This window comes from Bombina bombina, chromosome 5 (assembly GCF_027579735.1).
Source record: "Bombina bombina isolate aBomBom1 chromosome 5, aBomBom1.pri, whole genome shotgun sequence".
NCBI classification, from domain to species: Eukaryota; Metazoa; Chordata; class Amphibia; order Anura; family Bombinatoridae; genus Bombina; species Bombina bombina.
Window position 1 is genome coordinate 435,132,398 of NC_069503.1, and position 24,260 is coordinate 435,156,657.

The 24,260-nt window shown below is 38.8% G+C and overlaps 1 protein-coding gene across 1 annotated transcript in view; it reads right to left on the bottom strand.

The window, feature by feature from the left end:
- Positions 1-24,260, bottom strand: part of TOPBP1 (DNA topoisomerase II binding protein 1) — an 872,354-nt gene that overhangs the window by 36,841 nt on the left and 811,253 nt on the right. The window contains exon 26 of the mRNA XM_053715750.1: positions 9,000-9,161. Within this exon, the coding sequence (XP_053571725.1) occupies positions 9,000-9,161 (162 nt within the window). The remainder of the gene's footprint in view (positions 1-8,999; positions 9,162-24,260) is intronic.

Genomic DNA, 24,260 nt, shown 5'->3' on the forward strand with positions numbered 1-24,260 from the left:
AAGATAAAAGCTTAATATCTATGGAATGCATGGATTCAAAAGGAACCCCTTGAAGAACCTTAAGAACTAAATTTAAGCTCCAAGGCGGAGCAACCGATTTAAATACAGGCTTAATTCTGACCAAAGCCTGACTAAATGCTCGAACGTCTGGGACATCTGCCAGACGTTTGTGTAGTAAAATAGACAAAGCAGAGATTTGTCCCTTTAGAAAACTAACTGATAATCCCTTCTCCAAACTCTCTTGGAGAAAAGACAAAACTCTAGGAATCCTAACCTTACTCCAAGAGTAACCTTTGGATTCACACCAATAAAGATATTTGCTCCAAATCTTATGATAGATCTTCCTGGTGATAGGCTTTCTAGTCTGAATCAGGGTATCAATGACTGACTCAGATAAACCACGCTTTGCTAAAATCAAGCGTTCAATTTCCAAGCAGTCAGACGCAGAGAAATTAGATTTGGATGCGAGAACGGACCCCGGATTAGAAGGTCCTGCCTCATTGGCAGAGTCCACGGTGGAACCGAGGACATGTCCACTAGGTCTGCATACCAAGTCCTGCGTGGCCATGCAGGAGCTATCAGGATCACCGAAGCTCTCTTCTGCTTGATTCTGGCAACCAGACGTGGGAGGAGAAGAAACGGTGGGAATACATAAGCCAGATTGAAAAACCAAGGCACTGCTAGAACATCTATCAGCACCGCCTTGGGATCCCGAAACCTGGACCTGTAACAAGGAAGTTTGGCATTCTGACGGGACGCCATCAGATCCAAATCTGGCGTGCCCCATAGCTGAATTAGCTGGGCAAACACCTCCGGATGAAGTTCCTACTCCCCCGGATGAAAAGTCTGACTCCTCAGGAAATCCGCCTCCCAGTTCTCTACTCCTGGTATGTGGATCGCTGATAGATGGCAAGAGTGATCCTCTGCCCATCGAATTATTGTGGTAACTTCCATCATCGCTAGAGAACTCCTTGTTCCTCCCTGATGATTGATATAAGCTACAGTCGTGATGTTGTCCGACTGAAACCTGATGAATTTGGCCGCAGCAAGCTGAGGCCACGCCTGAAGCGTATTGAAAATCGCTCTCAGTTCCAGAATGTTTATCAGAAGAATCGATTCCTCCCGAGACCATAAACCCTGAGCTTTCAAGGAGTTCCAGACTGCACCCCAGCCTAACAGGCTGGCATCTGACGTTACTATGAGCCACTCTGGCCTGTGGAAACACATTCCCTGAGACAGGTGGTCCTGAGACAACCACCAAAGAAGAGAATCTCTGGTCTCCTGGTCCAGATGCAGTTGAGGAGAAAAATCTGCACAATCCCCATTCCACTGTTTGAGCATGCTTAGTTGCAGTGGTCTGAGATGTAGGCGGGCAAAAACAAAATTTATGCTTACCTGATAAATTTATTTCTCTTGTGGTGTATCCAGTCCACGGATTCATCCATTACTTGTGGGATATTCTCCTTCCCAACAGGAAGCTGCAAGAGGATCACCCACAGCAGAGCTGTCTATATAGCTCCTCCCCTAACTGCCACCTCCCAGTCATTCGACCGAAGACAAGCAAGAGAAAGGAGAAACTATAGGGTGCAGTGGTGACTGTAGTTTAAAATTTAAAAAAAACACCTGCCTTAAAATGACAGGGCGGGCCGTGGACTGGATACACCACAAGAGAAAGAAATTTATCAGGTAAGCATAAATTTTGTTTTCTCTTGTAAGGTGTATCCAGTCCACGGATTCATCCATTACTTGTGGGATACCAATACCAAAGCTTTAGGACACGGATGAAGGGAGGGAACAAGACAGGTACCTTAAACGGAAGGCACCACTGCTTGTAAAACCTTTCTCCCAAAAATAGCCTCTGAAGAAGCAAAAGTATCGAATTTGTAGAATTTAGAAAAAGTATGAAGCGAAGACCAAGTCGCCGCCTTACAAATCTGTTCAATAGAAGCCTCATTTTTAAAAGCCCATGTGGAAGCCACCGCTCTAGTGGAATGAGCTGTAATTCTTTCAGGAGGCTGCTGGCCAGCAGTCTCATAAGCTAAGCGGATCATACTTCTTAACCAAAAAGAAAGAGAAGTTGCTGAAGCCTTTTGGCCCCTTCTCTGTCCAGAGTAGACAGCAAACAATGCGATGTTTGACGAAAATCCTTAGTAGCTTGTAAATAAAACTTCAAAGCACGAACCACGTTATGTAATAGACGTTCCTTCTTTGAAGGATTAGGACACAGTGACGGAACAACAATCTCCTGATTGATATTCTTGTTAGATACCACCTTAGGAAGAAACCCAGGTTTGGTACGCAAAACTACCTTATCTGCATGGAAGATCAGATAAGGGGAATCACACTGTAAGGCAGATAACTCTGAAACTCTTCGAGCCGAAGAGATAGCTACCAAAAACAGAACTTTACAAGATAAGAGCCTGATATCTATGGAATGCAGAGGTTCAAACGGAACCCCTTGAAGAACTTTAAAAACTAAATTTAAACTCCATGGCGGAGCAACAGGTTTAAACACAGGCTTGATTCTAACTAAAGCCTGACAAAACGCCTGAACGTCTGGAACATCCGCCAGACGCTTGTGCAAAAGAATAGACAGAGCAGAAATCTGTCCCTTTAAGGAACTAGCTGACAATCCCTTCTCCAATCCTTCTTGGAGAAAAGATAATATCCTGGGAATCCTGACTTTACTCCATGAGTAACCCTTGGATTCACACCAATGAAGATATTTACACCATATCTTATGATAGATTTTCCTGGTGACAGGCTTTCGAGCCTGAATTAAGGTATCAATGACCGACTCGGAGAAACCACGTTTTGATAAAATCAAGCGTTCAATCTCCAAGCAGTCAGACGCAGAGAAATTAGATTTGGATGGTTGAAAGGACCCTGAAGTAGAAGGTCCTGCCTCAGCGGCAGAGTCCATGGTGGAAGGGATGACATGTCCACCAGATCTGCATACCAAGTCCTGCGTGGCCACGCAGGTGCTATCAAAATCACCGAAGCTCTCTCCTGCTTGATCTTGGCAATCAGACGAGGGAGCAGAGGAAACGGTGGAAACACATAAGCCAGGTTGAAGGACCAAGGCGCTGCTAGAGCATTTATCAGCGCTGCCTTTGGATCCCTGGACCTGGATCCGTAACAAGGAAGCTTGGCGTTCTGACGAGACGCCATGAGATCCAGTTCTGGTTTGCCCCAAAGTTGAATCAACTGTGCAAACACCTCCGGATGGAGTTCCCACTCCCCCGGATGAAAAGTCTGTCGACTTAGAAAATCCGCCTCCCAGTTCTCTACTCCTGGGATATGGATAGCTGATAGATGGCAAGAGTAAACCTCTGCCCATAGAATTATTTTTGAAACCTCCAACATTGCTAGGGAACTCCTTGTTCCCCCTTGATGGTTGATGTAGGCTACAGTCGTGATATTGTCCGACTGAAATCTGATGAACCTGACCGCAGCAAGCTGAGGCCAAGCCTGAAGAGCATTGAATATCGCTCTTAGTTCCAGAATGTTTATCGGAAGGAGTGCCTCCTCCTGAGTCCACGAGCCCATAGCCTTCAGGGAGTTCCAAACTGCACCCCAGCCCAGAAGGCTGGCATCTGTCGTTACTATTGTCCAATCTGGCCTGTGGAAGGTCATACCCTTGGACAGTCTCTTGATCCAGATTTAGTAGAGGGGACAAATCTGTGTAATCCCCATTCCACTGACTGAGCATGCAAAGTTGCAGCGGTCTGAGATGTAGGCGGGCAAACGGCACTATGTCCATTGCCGCTACCATTAAGCCGATTACTTCCATACACTGAGCCACTGAAGGGCGAGAAGTAGAATAAAGAACACGGCAGGAATTTAGAAGTTTTGACAACCTGGCCTCTGTCAGGTAAATCTTCATTTCTACAGAATCTATCAGAGTTCCTAGGAAGGAAACTCTTGTGAGAGGGGATAGAGAACTCTTTTCTTCGTTCACTTTCCACCCATGAGACCTCAGGAATGCCAGTACAATGTCCGCATGGGACCTGGCGATTTGAAAATTCGACGCCTGTATCAGAATGTTGTCTAGGTAAGGGGCTACTGCTATACCCCGCGGCCTTAGGACCGCTAGGAGTGACCCTAGAACATTCGTAAAGATTCTTGGTGCCGTAGCTAACCCAAAGGGAAGAGCCACAAACTGGTAATGCCTGTCTAGGAAGGCGAACCTGAGAAACCGATGATGATCTCTGTGTATCGGAATTGTATCAGAATTGGTCTGAAAGTTCCCTCTTTCTTGGGAACTACAAACAGATTTGAATAGAAGCCTTGCCCCTGTTCCTCCTTTGGAACTGGGTGGATCACTCCCATAACTAGGTCTTGAACACAATGTAAGAATGCCTCTCTCTTTATCTGGTCTGCAGATAATTGTGAGAGATGAAATCTCCCTTTTGGGGAAGAAGCTTTGAAGTCCAGAAGATATCCCTGGGACACAATTTCCAACGCCCAGGGATCCTGGACATCTCTTGCCCAAGCCTGGGCGAAGAGAGAAAGTCTGCCCCCTACTAGATCCGTTTCTGGATCGGGGGCTGATCTTTCATGCTGTCTTAGAGGCAGCAGCAGGTTTTTTGGCCTGCTTTCCTTTGTTCCAAGCCTGGTTAGGTCTCCAGACCGGCTTGGACTGGGCAAAATTTCCCTCTTGTTTTGTATTAGAGGAAGTTGAAGCTGCGCCACTCTTTAAATTTAGAAAGGAACGAAAATTAGTCTGTTTGGTCCTTAATTTGTTGGACCTATCTTGAGGAAGGGCGTGACCTTTTCCTCCAGTAATATCAGAAATGATCTCCTTCAGTCCAGGCCCGAATAGGGTCTGCCCCTTGAAGGGAATATTGAGAAGCTTAGACTTTGAAGTAACGTCAGCTGACCAGGATTTAAGCCATAGCGCCCTACGCGCCTGAATAGCAAAACCTGAGTTTTTAGCCGTTAGCTTGGTTAAATGAACAACGGCGTCAGAAACAAATGAATTGGCTAGCTTAAGAGCTTTAAGCTTGTCAAGGATATCATCCAATGGGGTTTCTAACTGTAGAGCCTCTTCTAGAGGCTCAAACCAGAAGGCCGCAGCAGCAGTGACAGGGGCAATGCATGCAAGGGGCTGGAGAATAAATCCTTGTTGAATAAAAATTTTCTTAAGGTAACCCTCTAATTTTTTGTCCATTGGATCTAGAAAAGCACAACTGTCCTCGACAGGGATAGTTGTACGCTTCGTTAGGGTAGAGACTGCTCCCTCCACCTTAGGGACCGTTTGCCACAAGTCCCGTGTAGCGGCATCTATAGGAAACCTCTTTTTAAAAACAGGAGGGGGAGAGAACGGTACACCTGGTCTATCCCATTCCTTAGTAATAATTTCTGAAAACCTCTTAGGTATTGGAAAAACATCAGTGTAAACAGGCACTGCATAGTATTTATCCAATTTACACAATTTCTCTGGGACTACAATGGCGTCACAGTCATCCAGAGTTGCTAAAACCTCCCTGAGCAACATGCGGAGGTGTTCAAGCTTAAATTTAAATGTAGACATATCAGAATCAGGTTGAAGTGTCTTCCCTGAGTCAGAAAAATCACCCACAGATAGAAGCTCTCCTTCTTCGGCTTCTGCACATTGTGAGGGTATATCAGACATAGCTACTAAAGCGTCAGAGAGCTCTGTATTTGTTCTAGCCCCAGTGCTGTCTCGCTTTCCTTGTAACCCTGGCAGTTTGGACAATACTTCTGTAAGAGTATGATTCATAACTGCCGCCATGTCTTGTAAAGTATACGCAATGGGCGCACTAGATGTACTTGGCACCCCTTGAGCGTGAGTTATAGGCTCTGACACGTGGGGAGAGTTAGTTGGCATAACTTCCCCCTTGTCAATTTCCTCTGGTGATAAATCTTTTAAAGCCAGAATATGGTCTTTATAACTTATAGTAAGATCAGTACATTTGGTACACATTCTAAGAGGGGGTTCCACAATGGCTTCTAAACATAATGAACAAGGAGTTTCCTCTATGTCAGACATGTTTAAAAGACTAGTAATGAGACCAGCAAGCTTGGAAAACACTTTAATTAATGTGAAAAAGCAGATTATAAAAAACGGTACTGGGTCTTTAAGGGAAAAAAAACAAACAAAAACTGCAAAACAGTGAAAAAAGCAGTTAACTTTATGACATTTTTACAGTGTGTATAACAGACTAAAATAGCATTGCACCCACTTGCAAATGGATGATTAACCCCATAGGCTCAAAAATGAAGCAAAAAAACGGTAAAACCGTTATAACAGTCACAAGCAAACTGCCACAGCTCTACTGTGGCTCCTACCTTCCCATAAAACGACTTTTGTAGGCACAAAAACCCTTTACAGAGGTCCAATATGTCAGGGGACTCCTTCAGGGAAGCTGGATGTCTCAGAATGTAAAAACAACTGCGCAATTAGAGCGCAAAAATAGGACCCTCCCACCATGCACTCAAAGTGAAAGGGCCATAAATAACTACTCCTAGGAGAAATCTAGTCAGCCATGTGGAAAACTAGGCCCCAAATAAAGATTGATCACCCTCAGTAAAAAAACGTTCTTTATATATATGCAAACGTTTTACATACTAAGCCATAATAGAAAGTAATATGAATATTACCCTTTACTGCAAGCATGATGCCAGTCGTTTATTAAATCACTGCAATCAGGCTTACCTTAAATATATCAGGCACTGTCAGCATTTTCTAGTTTTTATCATCCTCTAGAAAAAAATATACTGAACATACCTCAGGGCAGTTAAATCTGCAGGCCATTCCCCCAGCTGAAGTTTCCCCATACTCTTCAGTTATGTGTGAGAACAGCAGAGGACCTTAGTTACAACCTGCTAAGATCATCAAAAACCTCAGGCAAAACTCTTCTTCTAATTTCTGCCTGAGGTAAAAAACAGTACAACGCCGGTACCGTTTAAAAATAAACTTTTGATTGAAGATAAACTACACTAATTCACCACATCTCTCTTGATACTTCCCTTGTCGAGAGCTGCAAGAGAATGACTGGAGGTGGCAGTTAGGGGAGGAGCTATATAGACAGCTCTGCTGTGGGTGATCCTCTTGCAGCTTCCTGTTGGGAAGGAGAATATCCCACAAGTAATGGATGAATCCGTGGACTGGATACACCTTACAAGAGAAAGACCTTTTATGTTTATTAGAAGGCGGAATGGCAGACAAAGCCTTCTAAATAGAATCAGAAATAAATTATTTTAAATTTACAGGTATATCTTGTGTATTAGATGTTGAGGGAACAGCAACAGGTAATGAACTACTACTGATGGATACATTTTCTGCATGTAAAATTTTATCATGACAACTATTACAAACCACAGCTGGAGGTATAATCTCCACAAGTTTCAACAAATGCACTTAGCTTAGGTAGAACTGTTATCATGCAGCTGGGATCCAACAGTGAATTCTGAGACAGGATCAGATTGAGACATCTTGCAAATGTAAGAGAAAAAAAAACCATATAAAGCAAAATTATCAAATTTCCTTATATGGCAGTTTCAGGAATGGGAAAAAATGCAAACAGCATAGCCCTCTGACATAGAAAAAGGCAAGAGGCAAAAAGGAATGGGGTCTAAAATAATGAAAATATTTGGCGCCAAGTATGACGCACAACAAACAGAAAAATATTTTTTGGTGCCAAAAACGTCCGGAAATGACATCACAGATGACGCAACCTTGTGAAGGACACGGCGTCAACTAAGACACCGGAAATTACGAATTTGTGTCAACGCACGTAACTTGGCGCCAAAAAAATGAATGACGCAATAAACTTTGGCATTTTGCGCCCTTGCAAGCCTAATCCTGCCTGCGAATTTAAAGGACAGTCAATTTTAAAAAGAGACTATACCCCAGGTAAGAAATACATTTTCATAAAAAAGCATTTCCCAGATATGAAACCGACAGTCTGCAAAAAGGAAATATACTGAAAACCTGAATCATGGCAAATATAAGTACAATACATATATTTAGAACTTTATATAAATACATAAAGTGCCAAACCATAGCTGAGAGTGTCTTAAGTAATGAAAACATACTTACCAAAAGACACCCATCCACATATAGCAGATAGCCAAACCAGTACTGAAACAGTTATCAGTAGAGGAAATGAAATATGAGAGTATATCGTCGATCTGAAAAGGGAGGTAGGAGATGAATCTCTACGACTGATAACAGAGAACCTATGAAATAGATCCCTGTGAGGAAAACCATTGCATTCAATAGGTAATACCCCCTTCACATCCCTCTGACATTCACTGTACTCTGAGAGAAATCGGGATAAAAAATGCGGAGAAGCGCATATCAACGTAGAAATCTTAGCACAAACTTACCACCTCCATAGGAGGCAAAGTTTGTAAAACTGAATTGTGGGTGTGGTGAGGGGTGTATTTATAGGCATTTTGAGGTTTGGGAAACTTTGCCCCTCCTGGTAGTATTGTATATCCCATACATCACTAACTCATGGACTCTTGCCAATTACATGAAAGAAACATATTTTATGGCTATAATGTTTAAGCTTAAAGGGACAGTCAAGTCCAATTTTGCTTTGTCCTCTTGGTATTCTTAGTTGAAAGCTAAACCTAGGAGGTTCATATGCTAATTTCTTAGACCTTGAAGGCTGCCTCTCCATTTGACTGTTTCACCACTAGAGGTCGTTAGTTCATGTGTTTTATTAAGATAAGATAGTGCTCGTGCACGTGAATTTACCGAGGAGTGAGCACTGATTGGCTAAAATTCAAGTCTGTCAAAAGAACTGAAAAAAGGGAGCAGTCTGCAGAGGCTTAGATACAAGGTAATCACAGGGGTAAAAAGTGTATTATTATAACTGTGATGGTTATGCAAAACTGTGGAATGGGTAATTAGATTATCTATCTTTTAAAACAACAACATTTCTGGTGTATGACTGTCCCTTTAAGTATAATATTTCATATACAAAAAAAGGCACATTTATTATGACACTTTAAATACAAACCTTAATAAGGTAATCTGCAATATATTCTGGTTTTAGGCAAAGTACTCCTGTCTCTGCAGCCTCTGCCACATTCACTCGAGGATCGTCTGGTTTCTGTTTACTGAAATCTGCAAACAGGTGAGTTGCTTCTTTAAATAGTGAAGAAGAATGACCATTAAAAACCTAGAGAGGAGATGAACAAACATGAGTTTACCACATCATCTTTCTTTAATGTTGAAAGAATAGTCACTCTTACAAGACCAACATAAAATGTGTATATGCCCCATTAAACATTGTTTTTCCCCACAAGAAAACAACCACAAATATTAGCCAAAAAGGAACTTTAACAATATGATACGCTGTACCAGATTATTTTAGATAAATGAGTACTCCTATTATTCAGTTGGAACACAGATCTTTTGTATCAACTCTAGGGGGCGCAAAAAAAACAGATGTACATATAAAAATATTCTGAAGTGCAAAATTCTATAACAAATAAATACTTAGAAAAAAGACTCAATTGAGTCTAATAACAAATAAACCAAAGTGAACAATGGACCAAACGTCCTCTATATCTTAGCTGATAGTATAGTCAGTTCATAGATGGATCCCCAAGACGGTCAGTCCTTAGGAGTTTTATCCTGGTTTCCAATTCGGATAGATGAAGGTTTTCAAATGGACCATACCCAGTGGGATTCAGCACCTTGTCATGAAACTTAATCCGGACCAACTTTAGCTGTGAAAAACAATCACATGACAAGGGCGCCTCCTGGTGTGATATAGTAGATACAAATCAAGGTATAATGAGACAAAATGCATACTCACAAAAAGAGCAGCACCCAATTGTGCTAAGTAAGAAAGACTGGAAGTTTGCAGTGTCCCAGCTCACTGGCCCAGCATGAGTACCGGTATCCCAGGTGTCCTCAATGTGTGAATAAAGCTCAGACTCTCATATATAGTAATCGTGTACAATTTAATATAAAAACATAAAAACAGAGTTCAAAGCATATAACTCTGATATTAAAACACAGAAAGCAATGCAATTCTCAGATCTCTGTCTGTTTCATCAGGCTTCTGTTAACTAAAAGAGTTCTGGCTTAAATACAAAAACAGAACAATCCCCAGACACCTGGGGAACACCCACCTCCTCAGGTGTGTATATGCATAATTAGTCTAATTAGAGCCCATATAGTGCCTGCTCATACATATGAGCCTGGACTACATTTAACAGCAAAATCTACAGTTATAATATATATCTTTATAATGTTACAAAATAAACACAAAAACCTTGATGTAAAAATCATGTATCCATCATTGTTATATTATTACCAACTCCCAATTTTTTTATGTGTGTATATATTAATACAAGTTACCAAGTTCATTGAGTAAATCTTATGATAAATAAAAGGTTATCTTCCTATATCTCATGTTTATATGAAGATATGTGTACATTATTATATACACATATGTAGAGGCATATATATGTTTGACCATTTGTAACGAAGATGTTTGCTTCATATATTGCCAAAATTACCTATTTCGGTTTTCCATATATCCATATATTATGTGTATATGATATGAGGTGTCTATTCATCCTAAAGGTTAACACTTTGTGTCTCGACCAATTACTTGTTGATATTATCCCAGCCTTTGTATTACCTTAAAAAAAGTAATTCTATATTAAGTATGCTTTCAAGTATAAAGTATTTCTTTTCCATGGGGGCGGTATCTTCCGCATGTGTATCTGGTAGTGTAATTTGAGTCATCACATGTGTTATCCTATTTTTTTTATTATTTTTTTTTAATAAATTTTTATTATACACAACATTACATTACATTAGCATACAACATGTGCCCATAGTCTTATACAAACTTAGTGTGTGATCCTATACAGGATATGTTGCCTAATTAACTAATTCATACCATATATATATATATATATATATATATATATATATATATATATATATATATATATATATATATATATATATATATATATATATATATATATATATATATATATGTCCCAGAAAGAAAGAAGAGAGAAAAAAAAAAAAATTATTCCATGTGAGTGGAGCAAACGCTCCCCTCCTCTCTCTCCCCACCCCAGTAGCCCCGCTCCTACACCTATTCTCGGCACTATTCATAAATTCTTCCCAATAGAAACGGATCATCTGGAATATGTGTTCCCTTTTTGATTTTAAATAAGCATATTCTTCGAGTATTAAAAGCTCATTGATTCTATCAGTCACTATTTTTTTCTCAGGGACATATATTTTTTTCCAGTTTCTGGCTAATGTAGATTTTATACCATTTAGTATATACATTATTAATTTAGCTGTTATTCTACATATGCCTTTAATTGGTTTATTTAATAAGGCAGTATATATATCTAATTGGAACTCATTTTTCCCACTTATCTTGTGGATACACCTCGAAATTTCTCCCCAAACATTTTTAACCATGGGGCAGTCCCACCATATGTGTTGCATACTACCTATCATACCACAGTCTCTCCAACATTGGTTGGAAGCGTTCAGATAGATGCTATGTAATCTAACCGGGGTTAAATACCATCTAGTAAGGATTTTATAATTTAGTTCTTGTATATTAGAGGATGAGGAAGAACTAGCTATATTTTTATATATATTTAACCATTCCGATTCTTCTAGTTGAATCCCTGTTTCCATTTCCCATTTTAGTGCATATCCATGTTTTATGCTCTCCTCTGAGGCCGCGAGACGTTTATAACTAAATGAAATAGTACTTTTTAAAGGAGTCTCTTTGAAGCAAATTTTTTCAAAATTAGTTAATTGCCGGATTAATTTTGCTTTTTCTGGATGATGTTCCAGAAAGTTATGCAATTGTAGATATTTAAACCAATTACCATAACTACCTTTAGCTAAATTCATTATTTCCCCTTGTGGCTTAAGTCTACAGTTTTCTAAAAAAACATAATTTATGTAAGAACTTACCTGATAAATTCATTTCTTTCATATTAGCAAGAGTCCATGAGCTAGTGACGTATGGGATATACATTCCTACCAGGAGGGGCAAAGTTTCCCAAACCTCAAAATGCCTATAAATACACCCCTCACCACACCCACAATTCAGTTTAACGAATAGCCAAGAAGTGGGGTGATAAAAAAGTGCGAAAGCATATAAAATAAGGAATTGGAATAATTGTGCTTTATACAAAAATCATAACCACCCCAAAAAAAGGGCGGGCCTCATGGACTCTTGCTAATATGAAAGAAATGAATTTATCAGGTAAGTTCTTACATAAATTATGTTTTCTTTCATGTAATTAGCAAGAGTCCATGAGCTAGTGACGTATGGGATAATGATTACCCAAGATGTGGATCTTTCCACGCAAGAGTCACTAGAGAGGGAGGGATAAAATAAAGACAGCCAATTCCTGCTGAAAATAATCCACACCCAAAATAAAGTTTAATGAAAAACATAAGCAGAAGATTCAAACTGAAACCGCTGCCTGAAGTACTTTTCTACCAAAAACTGCTTCAGAAGAAGAAAATACATCAAAATGGTAGAATTTAGTAAAAGTATGCAAAGAGGACCAAGTTGCTGCTTTGCAAATCTGATCAATTGAAGCTTCATTCCTAAACGCCCAGGAAGTAGAAACTGACCTAGTAGAATGAGCTGTAATCCTTTGAGGCGGAGTTTTACCCGACTCAACATAGGCAAGATGAATTAAAGATTTCAACCAAGATGCCAAAGAAATGGCAGAAGCTTTCTGGCCTTTTCTAGAACCAGAAAAGATAACAAATAAACTAGAAGTCTTTCAGAAAGACTTAGTAGCTTCAACATAATATTTCAAAGCTCTAACAACATCCAAAGAATGCAATGATTTCTCCTTAGAATTCTTAGGATTAGGACATAATGAAGGAACCACAATTTCTCTACTAATGTTGTTAGGATTCACAACTTTAGGTAAAAATTCAAAAGAAGTTCGCAACACTGCCTTATCCTGATGAAAAATCAGAAAAGGAGACTCACAAGAAAGAGCAGATAATTCAGAAACTCTTCTGGCAGAAGAGATTGCCAAAAGGAACAAAACTTTCCAAGAAAGTAATTTAATGTCCAATGAATGCATAGGTTCAAACGGAGGAGCTTGAAGAGCCCCCAGAACCAAATTCAAACTCCAAGGAGGAGAAATTGACTTAATGACAGGTTTTATACGAACCAAAGCTTGTACAAAACAATGAATATCAGGAAGATTAGCAATCTTTCTGTGAAAAAGAACAGAAAGAGCAGAGATTTGTCCTTTCAAAGAACTTGCGGATAAACCTTTATCTAAACCATCCTGAAGAAACTGTAAAATTCTCGGAATTCTAAAAGAATGCCAAGAAAAATGATGAGAAAGACACCAAGAAATATAAGTCTTCCAGACTCTATAATATATCTCTCTGGATACAGATTTACGAGCCTGTAACATAGTATTAATCACAGAGTCAGAGAAACCTCTTTGACCAAGAATCAAGCGTTCAATCTCCATACCTTTAAATTTAAGGATTTGAGATCCTGATGGAAAAAAGGACCTTGCGACAGAAGGTCTGGTTGTAGCGGAAGAGTCCACGGATGGCAAGAGGCCATCCGGACAAGATCCGCATACCAAAACCTGTGAGGCCATGCTGGAGCTACCAGAAGAACAAACGAGCATTCCTTCAGAATCTTGGAGATTACTCTTGGAAGAAGAACTAGAGGCGGAAAGATATAAGCAGGATGATACTTCCAAGGAAGTGATAATGCATCCACTGCTTCCGCCTGAGGATCCCGGGATCTGGACAGATACCTGGGAAGTTTCTTGTTTAGATGAGACGCCATCAGATCTATTTCTGGAAGCTCCCACATTTGAACAATCTGAAGAAAAACCTCTGGGTGAAAAGACCATTCGCCCGGATGCAACGTTTGGCGACTGAGATAATCCGCTTCCCAATTGTCTATACCTGGGATATGAACCGCAGATATTAGACAGGAGCTGGATTCCGCCCAAACCAGAATTCGAGATACTTCTTTCATAGCCAGAGGACTGTGAGTCCCTCCTTGATGATTGATGTATGCCACAGTAGTGACATTGTCTGTCTGAAAACAAATGAACGATTCTCTCTTCAGAAGAGCTCTGAAAATTGCACGGAGTTCCAAAATATTGATCGGTAATCTCACCTCCTGAGATTCCCAAACTCCTTGTGCCGTCAGAGATCCCCACACAGCTCCCCAACCTGTGAGACTTGCATCTGTTGAAATTACAGTCCAGGTCGGAAGCACAAAAGAAGCCCCCTGAATTAAACGATGGTGATCTGTCCACCACGTTAGAGAGTGTCGTACAATCGGTTTTAAAGATATTAATTGAGATATCTTTGTGTAATCCCTGCACCATTGATTCAGCATACAGAGCTGAAGAGGTCGCATGTGAAAACGAGCAAAGGGGATCGCGTCCGATGCAGCAGTCATAAGACCTAGAATTTCCATGCATAAGGCTACCGAAGGGAATGATTGTGACTGAAGGTTTCGACAAGCTGAAATCAATTTTAGACGTCTCTTGTCTGTTAAAGACAGAGTCATGGACACTGAATCTATCTGGAAACCCAGAAAGGTTACCCTTGTCTGAGGAATCAATGAACTTTTTGGTGAATTGATCCTCCAACCATGATCTTGAAGAAACAACACAAGTCGATTTGTATGAGATTCTGCTAAATGTAAAGACTGAGCAAGTACCAAGATATCGTCCAAATAAGGAAATACCACAATACCCTGTTCTCTGATTACAGACAGAAGGGCACCGAGAACCTTTGAAAAAATTCTTGGAGCTGTAGCTAGGCCAAACGGCAGAGCCACAAACTGGTAATGCTTGTCCAGAAAAGAGAATCTCAGGAACTGATAATGATCTGGATGAATCGGAATATGCAGATATGCATCCTGTAAATCTATTGTGGACATAAAATGCCCTTGCTGAACAAAAGGCAAGATAGTCCTTACAGTTACCATTTTGAACGTTGGTATCCTTACATAACGATTCAATATTTTTAGATCCAGAACTGGTCTGAAGGAATTCTCCTTCTTTGGTACAATGAAGAGATTTGAATAAAACCCCATCCCCTGTTCCAGAACTGGAACTGGCATAATTACTCCAGCCAACTCTAGATCTGAAACACAATTCAGAAATGCTTGAGCTTTCACTGGATTTACTGGGACACGGGAAAGAAAAAATCTCTTTGCAGGAGGTCTCATCTTGAAACCAATTCTGTACCCTTCTGAAACAATGTTCTGAATCCAAAGATTGTGAACAGAATTGATCCAAATTTCTTTGAAAAAACGTAACCTGCCCCCTACCAGCTGAGCTGGAATGAGGGCCGCACCTTCATGTGGACTTAGAAGCAGGCTTTGCCTTTCTAGAAGGCTTGGATTTATTCCAGACTGGAGATGGTTTCCAAACTGAAACTGCTCCTGAGGATGAAGGATCAGGCTTTTGTTCTTTGTTGAAACGAAAGGAACGAAAACGATTATTAGCCCTGTTTTTACCCTTAGATTTTTTATCCTGTGGTAAAAAAGTTCCTTTCCCACCAGTAACAGTTGAGATGATGGAATCCAACTGAGAACCAAATAATTTGTTACCCTGGAAAGAAATGGAAAGTAGAGTTGATTTAGAAGCCATATCAGCATTCCAAGTTTTAAGCCATAAAGCTCTTCTAGCTAAAATAGCTAGAGACATAAACCTGACATCAACTCTGATAATATCAAAAATGGCATCACAGATAAAATTATTAGTATGCTGAAGAAGAATAATAATATTATGAGAATCATGATCTGTTACTTGTTGTGCTAAAGTCTCCAACCAAAAAGTTGAAGCTGCAGCAACATCAGCCAAAGATATAGCAGGTCTAAGAAGATTACCTGAACACAGATAAGCTTTTCTTAGAAAGGATTCAATTTTCCTATCTAAAGGATCTTTAAACGAAGTACCATCTGACGTAGGAATAGTAGTACGTTTAGCAAGGGTAGAAATAGCCCCATCGACTTTAGGGATTTTGTCCCAAAATTCTAATCTGTCAGACGGCACAGGATATAATTGCTTAAAACGTTTAGGAGTAAATGAATTACCCAATTATCCCATTCTCTGGAAATTACTTCAGAAATAGCATTAGGAACAGGAAAAAACTTCTGGAATAACCACAGGAGATTTAAATACCTTATCTAAACGTTTAGAATTAGTATCAAGAGGACCAGAATCCTCTATTTCTAAAGCAATTAGTACTTCTTTAAGTAAAGAACGAATAAATTCCATTTGAAATAAATATGAAGATTTATCAGCATCAATCTCTGAGACAGAATCCTCTGAACCAGAAGAGTCATCAGAATCAGAATGATGATGTTCATTTAAAAATTCATCTGTAGAGAGAGAAGTTTTAAAAGATTTTTTATGTTTACTAGAAGGAGAAATAACAGACATAGCCTTCTTGATGGATTCAGAAACAAAATCTCTTATGTTATCAGGAACATTCTGCACCTTAGATGTTGAGGGAACTGCAACAGGCAATGGTACATTACTAAAGGAAATATTATCTGCTTTAACAAGTTTGTCATGACAATTAATACAAACAACAGCCGGAGGAATAGCTACCAAAAGTTTACAGCAGATACACTTAGCTTTGGTAGTTCCAGCACTAGACAGCAATTTTCCTGAAGTATCTTCTGACTCAGATGCAACGTGAGACATCTTGCAATATGTAAGAGAAAAAACAACATATAAAGCAAAATTGATCAAATTCCTTAAATGACAGTTTCAGGAATGGGGAAAAAATGCCAATAAACAAGTTTCTAGAAACCAGAAGCAAAGAAAAAATGAGACTGAAATAATGTGGAGACAAAAGCGACGCCCATATTTTTTGGCGCCAAATAATACGCCCACATTGTTTGGCGCCTAAATGCTTTTTGGCGCCAAAAATGACGCCACATCCGGAACGCCGACATTTTTGGCGCAAAAGGACGTAAAAAAATGACGCAACTTCCGGCGACACGTATGACGCCGGAAACAGAAAAGATTTTTTGCGCCAAGAATGACGCAATAAAATGAAGCATTTTCAGCCCCCGCGAGCCTAACAGCCCACAGGGAAAAAAAGTCAAATTTTTAAGGTAAGAAAAAATGATTGATTCAAATGCATTATCCCAAATATGAAACTGACTGTCTGAAAATAAGGAATGTTGAACATTCTGAGTCAAGGCAAATAAATGTTTGAATACATATATTTAGAACTTTATAAATAAAGTGCCCAACCATAGCTTAGAGTGTCACAGAAAATAAGATTTACTTACCCCAGGACACTCATCTCCATGTTTGTAGAAAGCCAAACCAGTACTGAAACGAAAATCAGCAGAGGTAATGGTATATAAATAAGAGTATATCGTCGATCTGAAAAGGGAGGTAAGAGATGAATCTCTACGACCGATAACAGAGAACCTATAAAATAGACCCCGTGGAAGGAGATCACTGCATTCAAATAGGCAATACTCTCCTCACATCCCTCTGACATTCACTGCACGCTGAGAGGAAAACCGGGCTCCAACTTGCTGCGGAGCGCATATCAACGTAGAATCTAGCACAAACTTACTTCACCACCTCCATAGGAGGCAAAGTTTGTAAAACTGAATTGTGGGTGTGGTGAGGGGTGTATTTATAGGCATTTTGAGGTTTGGGAAACTTTGCCCCTCCTGGTAGGAATGTATATCCCATACGTCACTAGCTCGTGGACTCTTGCTAATTACATGAAAGAAATTGAATTAAAGGTATAGGGTCTTGTTGTATTTGTTGGTTATGATACCTGGGGATATGTCCCCCTTGAAATTCTATATTAGTTGTTATTGGTATTAAAGGGACACAGTACCCAAAAATTTTCTTTCGTGATTCAGATTGAGCATGAAATTTTAAGCAACTTTCTAATTTACTCCTATTATCAAATTTTCTTCATTCTCTTGGTATCTTTATTTGAAATGCAAGAATGTAAGTTTAGATGCCGGCCCATTTTTGGTGAACAACCTGGGTTGTCCTTGCTGATTGGTGGATAAATTCATCCACCAATAAAAAAGTGCTGTCCAGAGTACTGAAACAAAAAAAAAGCTTAGATGCCTTCTTTTTCAAATAATGATAGCAAGAGAACGAAGAAAATTTGATAATAGGAGTAAATTAGAAAGTTGCTTAAAATTGCATGCTCTATCTGAATTACAAAAGAAAAAATTTGGGTACAGTGTCCCTTTAAAGGGGAAGGGGTAGTTGATATATTAGCAGAATCCTTTATTATTTTTACCCAGTTATTAAAGGTATGGTTAATCATTGGAAATTGTTTAATACTTGATGGTTTTTCTTTCTGCTACAGTCCAAATGATTTCTTTCAGTGGTTGTTGGGATACTAAATTATTTTCTAGCAATATCCATGCTTTATTCTTAACATTGATATGCCAGTCTAAAATTCTTTGCAATGTTATTGTCCTGTGATAATTCTTAATGTTTGGTACACCCAAGCCTCCTAAGTTCCTAGCCTTATATAGTATAGATCTATTAATTCTCGGCTTTGTTTGCTTCCAAATAAATGAATTTATAATTTTCTGAAGATTAGTACAATATGTATAAGGAATGTTTATAGGTATTGTCTGGAATATATATAAGATACGTGGGAGGATATTCATTTTTACCGTGTGTATTCGACCTACCCATGATAGGGTCTTTGTTGACCAATTTTTTTAAATCTGATTGAAGGTTTGTTAGTAATTTTGAATAATTCTCAGAGAAGAGTTTGGTATCATTTGGTGTTAAATGAACTCCCAAGTATTTTAATGAGGTTTCTTTCCATATATATACACTATGTGTTTTACATACTTGATAGTCCCTCTCTGATAACGAGATCTTTATCGCCTCCGATTTATTTTTATTGACTAAAAAGTTTGAGTACATCCCATATTCCTGAAGTAGGTGTTCTAGATTTATAACAGACCTCACCGGCTCAGTTAATGTTAGTAACACATCGTCTGCATTTAGGGTTATCTTATATTCTTGGTTTCCTATTCTTATGCCTTTACTATTTTTATCCGCACAGATTTTTGTCGCTAATATTTCCATAGATAACACAAATAACAAGGGTGACAAAGGGCACCCCTGTCTTGTGCCATTAGAAATTTCAATTGATTCAGAAAGTATACCATTAATTTTTATTTTAGCAGAAGGAGACATATAAATGAGAAATGCGTTGTCTGATGTTTCCCCAAAACCACATTTTTCGAGTGTTAATTGCAAAAAAGACCAAACTAGCCGGTCGAATGCCTTTTCAGCATCTAAAGATAATATTACTGATGGTATTTTTCGTAACTTAGCATATTTTATTAAATGCAATGATTTAATGGTATTGTCTCTAGCTTCTCTTCATGGCACAAATCCAACCTGATCACTATTTATAATTTCAACAACTTATTTATTCTATTAGATATTAGTTTGGCGTAAATTTTCACATCGTTATTCAACAGCGAGATCAGTCTGTAGTTTGCAAGTACACTAGGATCTTTATCTGGTTTGGGTAGTACTATTATCCTTGCTTCTAGCATTTCTTTTGAAAAGGCCGATTCCTGGCTAAGGGAATTAAAAAATACCCAAAGTTTAGGAGTTAATAAATCGGAGAAAGTTTTATAATAATTTTAACTAAAACTGTCCGGCCCAGGACTTTTCCCAGTAAAAAGGTTTTGAATTGTCTGCTTTATCTCCTGAAGGGAGAAGGGCTCATCTAGCAGTTTTTTTTGAGTTTCTGATATAAGGGGATTTTTGCCTCCTCGATATAATTTATCTTGTCCTTTAAAAAGCTTTCGGATTTCTTTTGATTATCTAAATTGTATAACTGTTGATAATATCTTTGAAATTCTTTAGCGATATCTTGGCTACCTACCTTATAATTACCCTGTTTGTCTTTTATTTTGGAGATATATGTTTGTAAAGTCCTGTTTTTAATTGCTCTTGCCAGAAGTCTCCCCGCTTTATTACCTCCATTAAAAAATACTTTTTTAAGTGGTAAAGCTCTATGTTGGGCACCCTTAATCATATAGTTGTTTAGTTTTTCTCTGGCCTCTTTAAGGGATTCGGTTAACTGGCTATTATAGGGGTCTTTTATATGTTTATGCTCTATCTTAGAAAGTGAATCTAAAAGATTATTATAATGTTCTCTCAAGTTTTTGTTTATTCTAGATTTATGTTTTATAAACTCACCCCTTATTACAGCCTTATGCGCTTCCCACCATGTACTTATAGAGGTATCTGCGGTGGTGTTTGTGCTAAAATATGTTTCAATGGAGTTTACAATAGATTGTTTTATTCGTATGTCCTTTAAAAGATTATCATCTAGTCTCCATTGATATGATGTTATTGGTTTATCCGGCCATCTCAAATCCATAGATAACATTGAATGGTCCGACCAGGTAATATTGTAGATTTTAGCGCTTTGAACCAATATATAACTATTTTGATCTATTAAGAAATAATCGATACGCGTGTATGATTTTTGAGGAGCTGAATAAAAAGTGAAATCTCTTACGGATGGATGGAGAGTCCTCCAGACATCTAGCAGAGATAAAGATAGTAGGTTAGCGTTGATTGCTTTAATAATGTGTTTCGAAATGTTACTTTTAAATTTAGAACAATCTTCTTTAGGTTCTAATGGGATATTAAAATCACAACCTATAATTAACGTACCTTTTTGTAGGTCTAATATTTGATTATAAATTTTAAAAAAAAATAACTTCTGGCCTCTGTTTGGTGCATAAATATTCACTAAAGTAACTGGTCTGTTGTATAACAACCCTACTAAACAAATAAATCTGCCCTCCTCGACTTTTCCCTCTTGAATAAGTTGGAAGGGTATATCTCTATGTATACATACCCCATTTCTCTTCAGACGATTAGTACTCTGGTATATATTCGGATAAAGTTTATTTGTAAAGTTTGGTATATTATTTCTAGAAAAATGAAATTCTTGAACAAATATGATATCTCCCTTCTCTTTATGAAAGCTATTTAAGGCCAGACTTCTTTTCTGTGGGATATTGAGTCCTTTTGCATTTTGAGATAATAAACGTATTGGCCTTTTAGCCATTAACTGTTATTAAAGAATGCATTGCGCATAAAGGAGTGAGTGGAACTTGAAGTGAGAAGAGAGGAGGGAGAGGAAAAAAAAAAAAAAAAAAAAGGAGAAAGGAGGGACCCCAAAACATATTAACAACATTTATACAACAAAATAGGGGAAATAAATCCGATAAAGATGTAGTTCCTACTATGGCAACTATTTCAAAGAGAAAGATAAAATGTATTATATATATACATTCTATGTCCTGTTATTTAGCACTATGCAAATAAAGAGCTATTTTTACTTGTTAATTTATTATTTATTTTATGCTTCTTTATTAATTCTCCCCCTTCCCCAGTTTTGTACCCTATAGGGCATTTCCTAAAAAAAAAAAAAAAAAAAAAAAAAAAGAGAAAAAATACAGTGTTTGTTGTCCTGAGTGGTCTGCGCTTCGAATTGTGCCTCTGTGCTATAAAAAAAAAATATTTGTCATTCAAAGTGATATAATCTCCAATATTGTGCCTCTGTGCTTTATTAGCAAAAATTGCTAAAAAAAAAACCCATAAAAAAAAGACAATATTTGTCATCTAAAGTGATATAAACTCCAATATTGTGCCTTTGTGCTTTGTTAGCAAAATTGAGAAAAACAAACAAAAAAACCCCCTCCGATTTATCAACCATTGTGATATGTGATAAAAACCAAGAATATACTTCTGTGTCGTGTTAGCAATGTTGCTAACCAAGTGACAATACCATACAAATTCCATATAAAACCCTCTCTACCTCAAAAGATTCACTCTAATGATAATATCATACCTTAATGAAAACCTAAACCCTGTACCAACCCTTATGTTTACCGCTGTCAGATTATACCTTTTATATTTAATGATGTTACCAACACCCTAGGATCATGCGGGTTACAAGTTATACTTCCTGTGAGAAAAGAGAGAAAAAAAAAAAAGGGGGAATAATCGATCTTAAAATTTATGTTCCAGTGACATCCAAAATCCCATCATAGCCTAAAAGCTCCCAGGGGTGGAGGTAGAGGACATTGGCCACCTCCGCAAAATAGCGTAAACTACACGATGGCAAAGACTCAAAGAGAACCATCAACAGTATCTCAAAAGGGCATAACCGCTCCACACGGTAAGGCCCACACCCCTCAGATCAGGGATACGAAGGGACACGGTGGGACACCACTGGTCCCGACATCGGGTGCGGACTGACACGGGCCAGCCCAAGCACTTCCGACATCCAGACCCAAAGGTCCAGAAGAATAGTGGGTTCTTTTGTTTTTATTTTCAAAAACAAATAGCTGAACAAGCAGTAGGTACTGTCATACCAGCCATGCTCAACATGCGACACTAACAAGTAAAAAGTCACACTCAAGGCGGAGCGAACTGCCAACTAAGATGGCAGCATTATACTAAAGCTCCTGAAAAGAACTGAGCGATCTAAACCACAAAAGACACCAAAACAGCACCAGATAATAGTATTTTTTACATATCTGCCCGACTCTGCTGAGATTGACAGGGTATGTTTTTATGCATTAGATCCCAGACGGTGATTGAGTGAAGATTTGGGGCCTACCCTGCTGACAGAGCTGCGCTACTCGAGCCGACATGGTTAGGAGGAGACCAGATTGTCATTCCGTATTGCAGTGGAAAGGAGTCGGAGCCCGAACACAGATCGGAGACTTATACTGGGGACGGAACTGCACCTTGAGAATCGATTGGAGCTGAGGCCTTGCAATCAGGAGACAGGCGGACGCTACTAACCACGCGGCGCTGCTGGGAAAAAAGAAACCTGCTAGTGAGATAAGCGGCATATCCCTAGAGAACTACCACCGCTAAAGAGACCTCCACCGATGGGGCTGACGGAAGATAGCAGCGTAAAACCTGTATTGGACCACATGTGAGTGAATTTAGTAACATACCTGATCAGGCATGCTTAAAACAGGACCAGTTATAACTTGCACTCGGAACAATATAATCCCACAAGCTATAATTAAGAGAACGGCACAAACTAGAACTACACTGAAGCTGCATGATGGTGACATAAATAACCGTTGTGGCACAAATACCATGAGGCTAATACTGACAAAGGACTGAGGCTGACGATACAGATTCTTTTACAGATGCCATATAATTCAGAGGCCTATAACTCCGCAAACTGTCTAGGGTCAGTAGGTCTTTGCAACAACAGCATATGAGTGCACAATGCTCACTCAAGCAATATCTTGGTCAACACCTGTTGACAACGGGTCCCAAAGTTCAGTGGGATGGGTAATGTATGTGCCAACTCCTACCTGCCTCATGTTCACTGCAGCAGCCCTTCCATTTACTGATGAGACATTGCCTCCACAAGACTCGCAAAATATCTTTAAAATAGGAGTGGGTTAATCATTTCCATTATAGACAAAATGCCTGTTTCTTCACACTTTAAGGCATATACACTGGTTCAGTACGTTAATAATTTGCACTTTCTATAAAAATGTACTTTTACTTATCTATGTACTTATATTAAGCCACATGTTTAGCCTGATAGATGAACATCTGTGTTGGCTTTTGCGTTAATTCTACATGAGCATCTATGTATTATTGTTTTGCAGGTGTGCAGTTTTCAAGCCTTTTTAGTTAAAACTTGTCCCTTGTATATGTTGGCTACTTTTAAGTTTATACTGCATGGGTCTATATACCTAGTCTACTAAGGTTCCATAATGGCTGCTAACCTTCTGCCTCGCAAACACTTTATTTATTATTTATATTGAGAGTAAAATTTGAGATACTAAGCCTCAATTTTTTTTTTTTAATATGAGATAGCTTAACATACCGAAGTTGAGGCTATGAGTATCTGGTTCACAGTTTATATAAATTGAGAACCTCTAGGTAAAGTGTGTGCTAGGTACTGCATATGATAGGTACTATGTGTGATAGGTGTCGAGTGTACTAGGTACTGCGTGTGCTATTCCCCTAGAATAGTTCTGGTCTATATATTTCAAATTTGCCAGCTATAACTCATTCAATTAACTATACACTCTATAGTGCACTATGCCCAATTTAACAATTTTTACTTATTTATGCTCTCACTTTACATCCAAAAGTATTAATGCAGTTTGCACTTTAAGATATAAAGCAAAAGTGCCAAGGCTGTTATTTATTATATC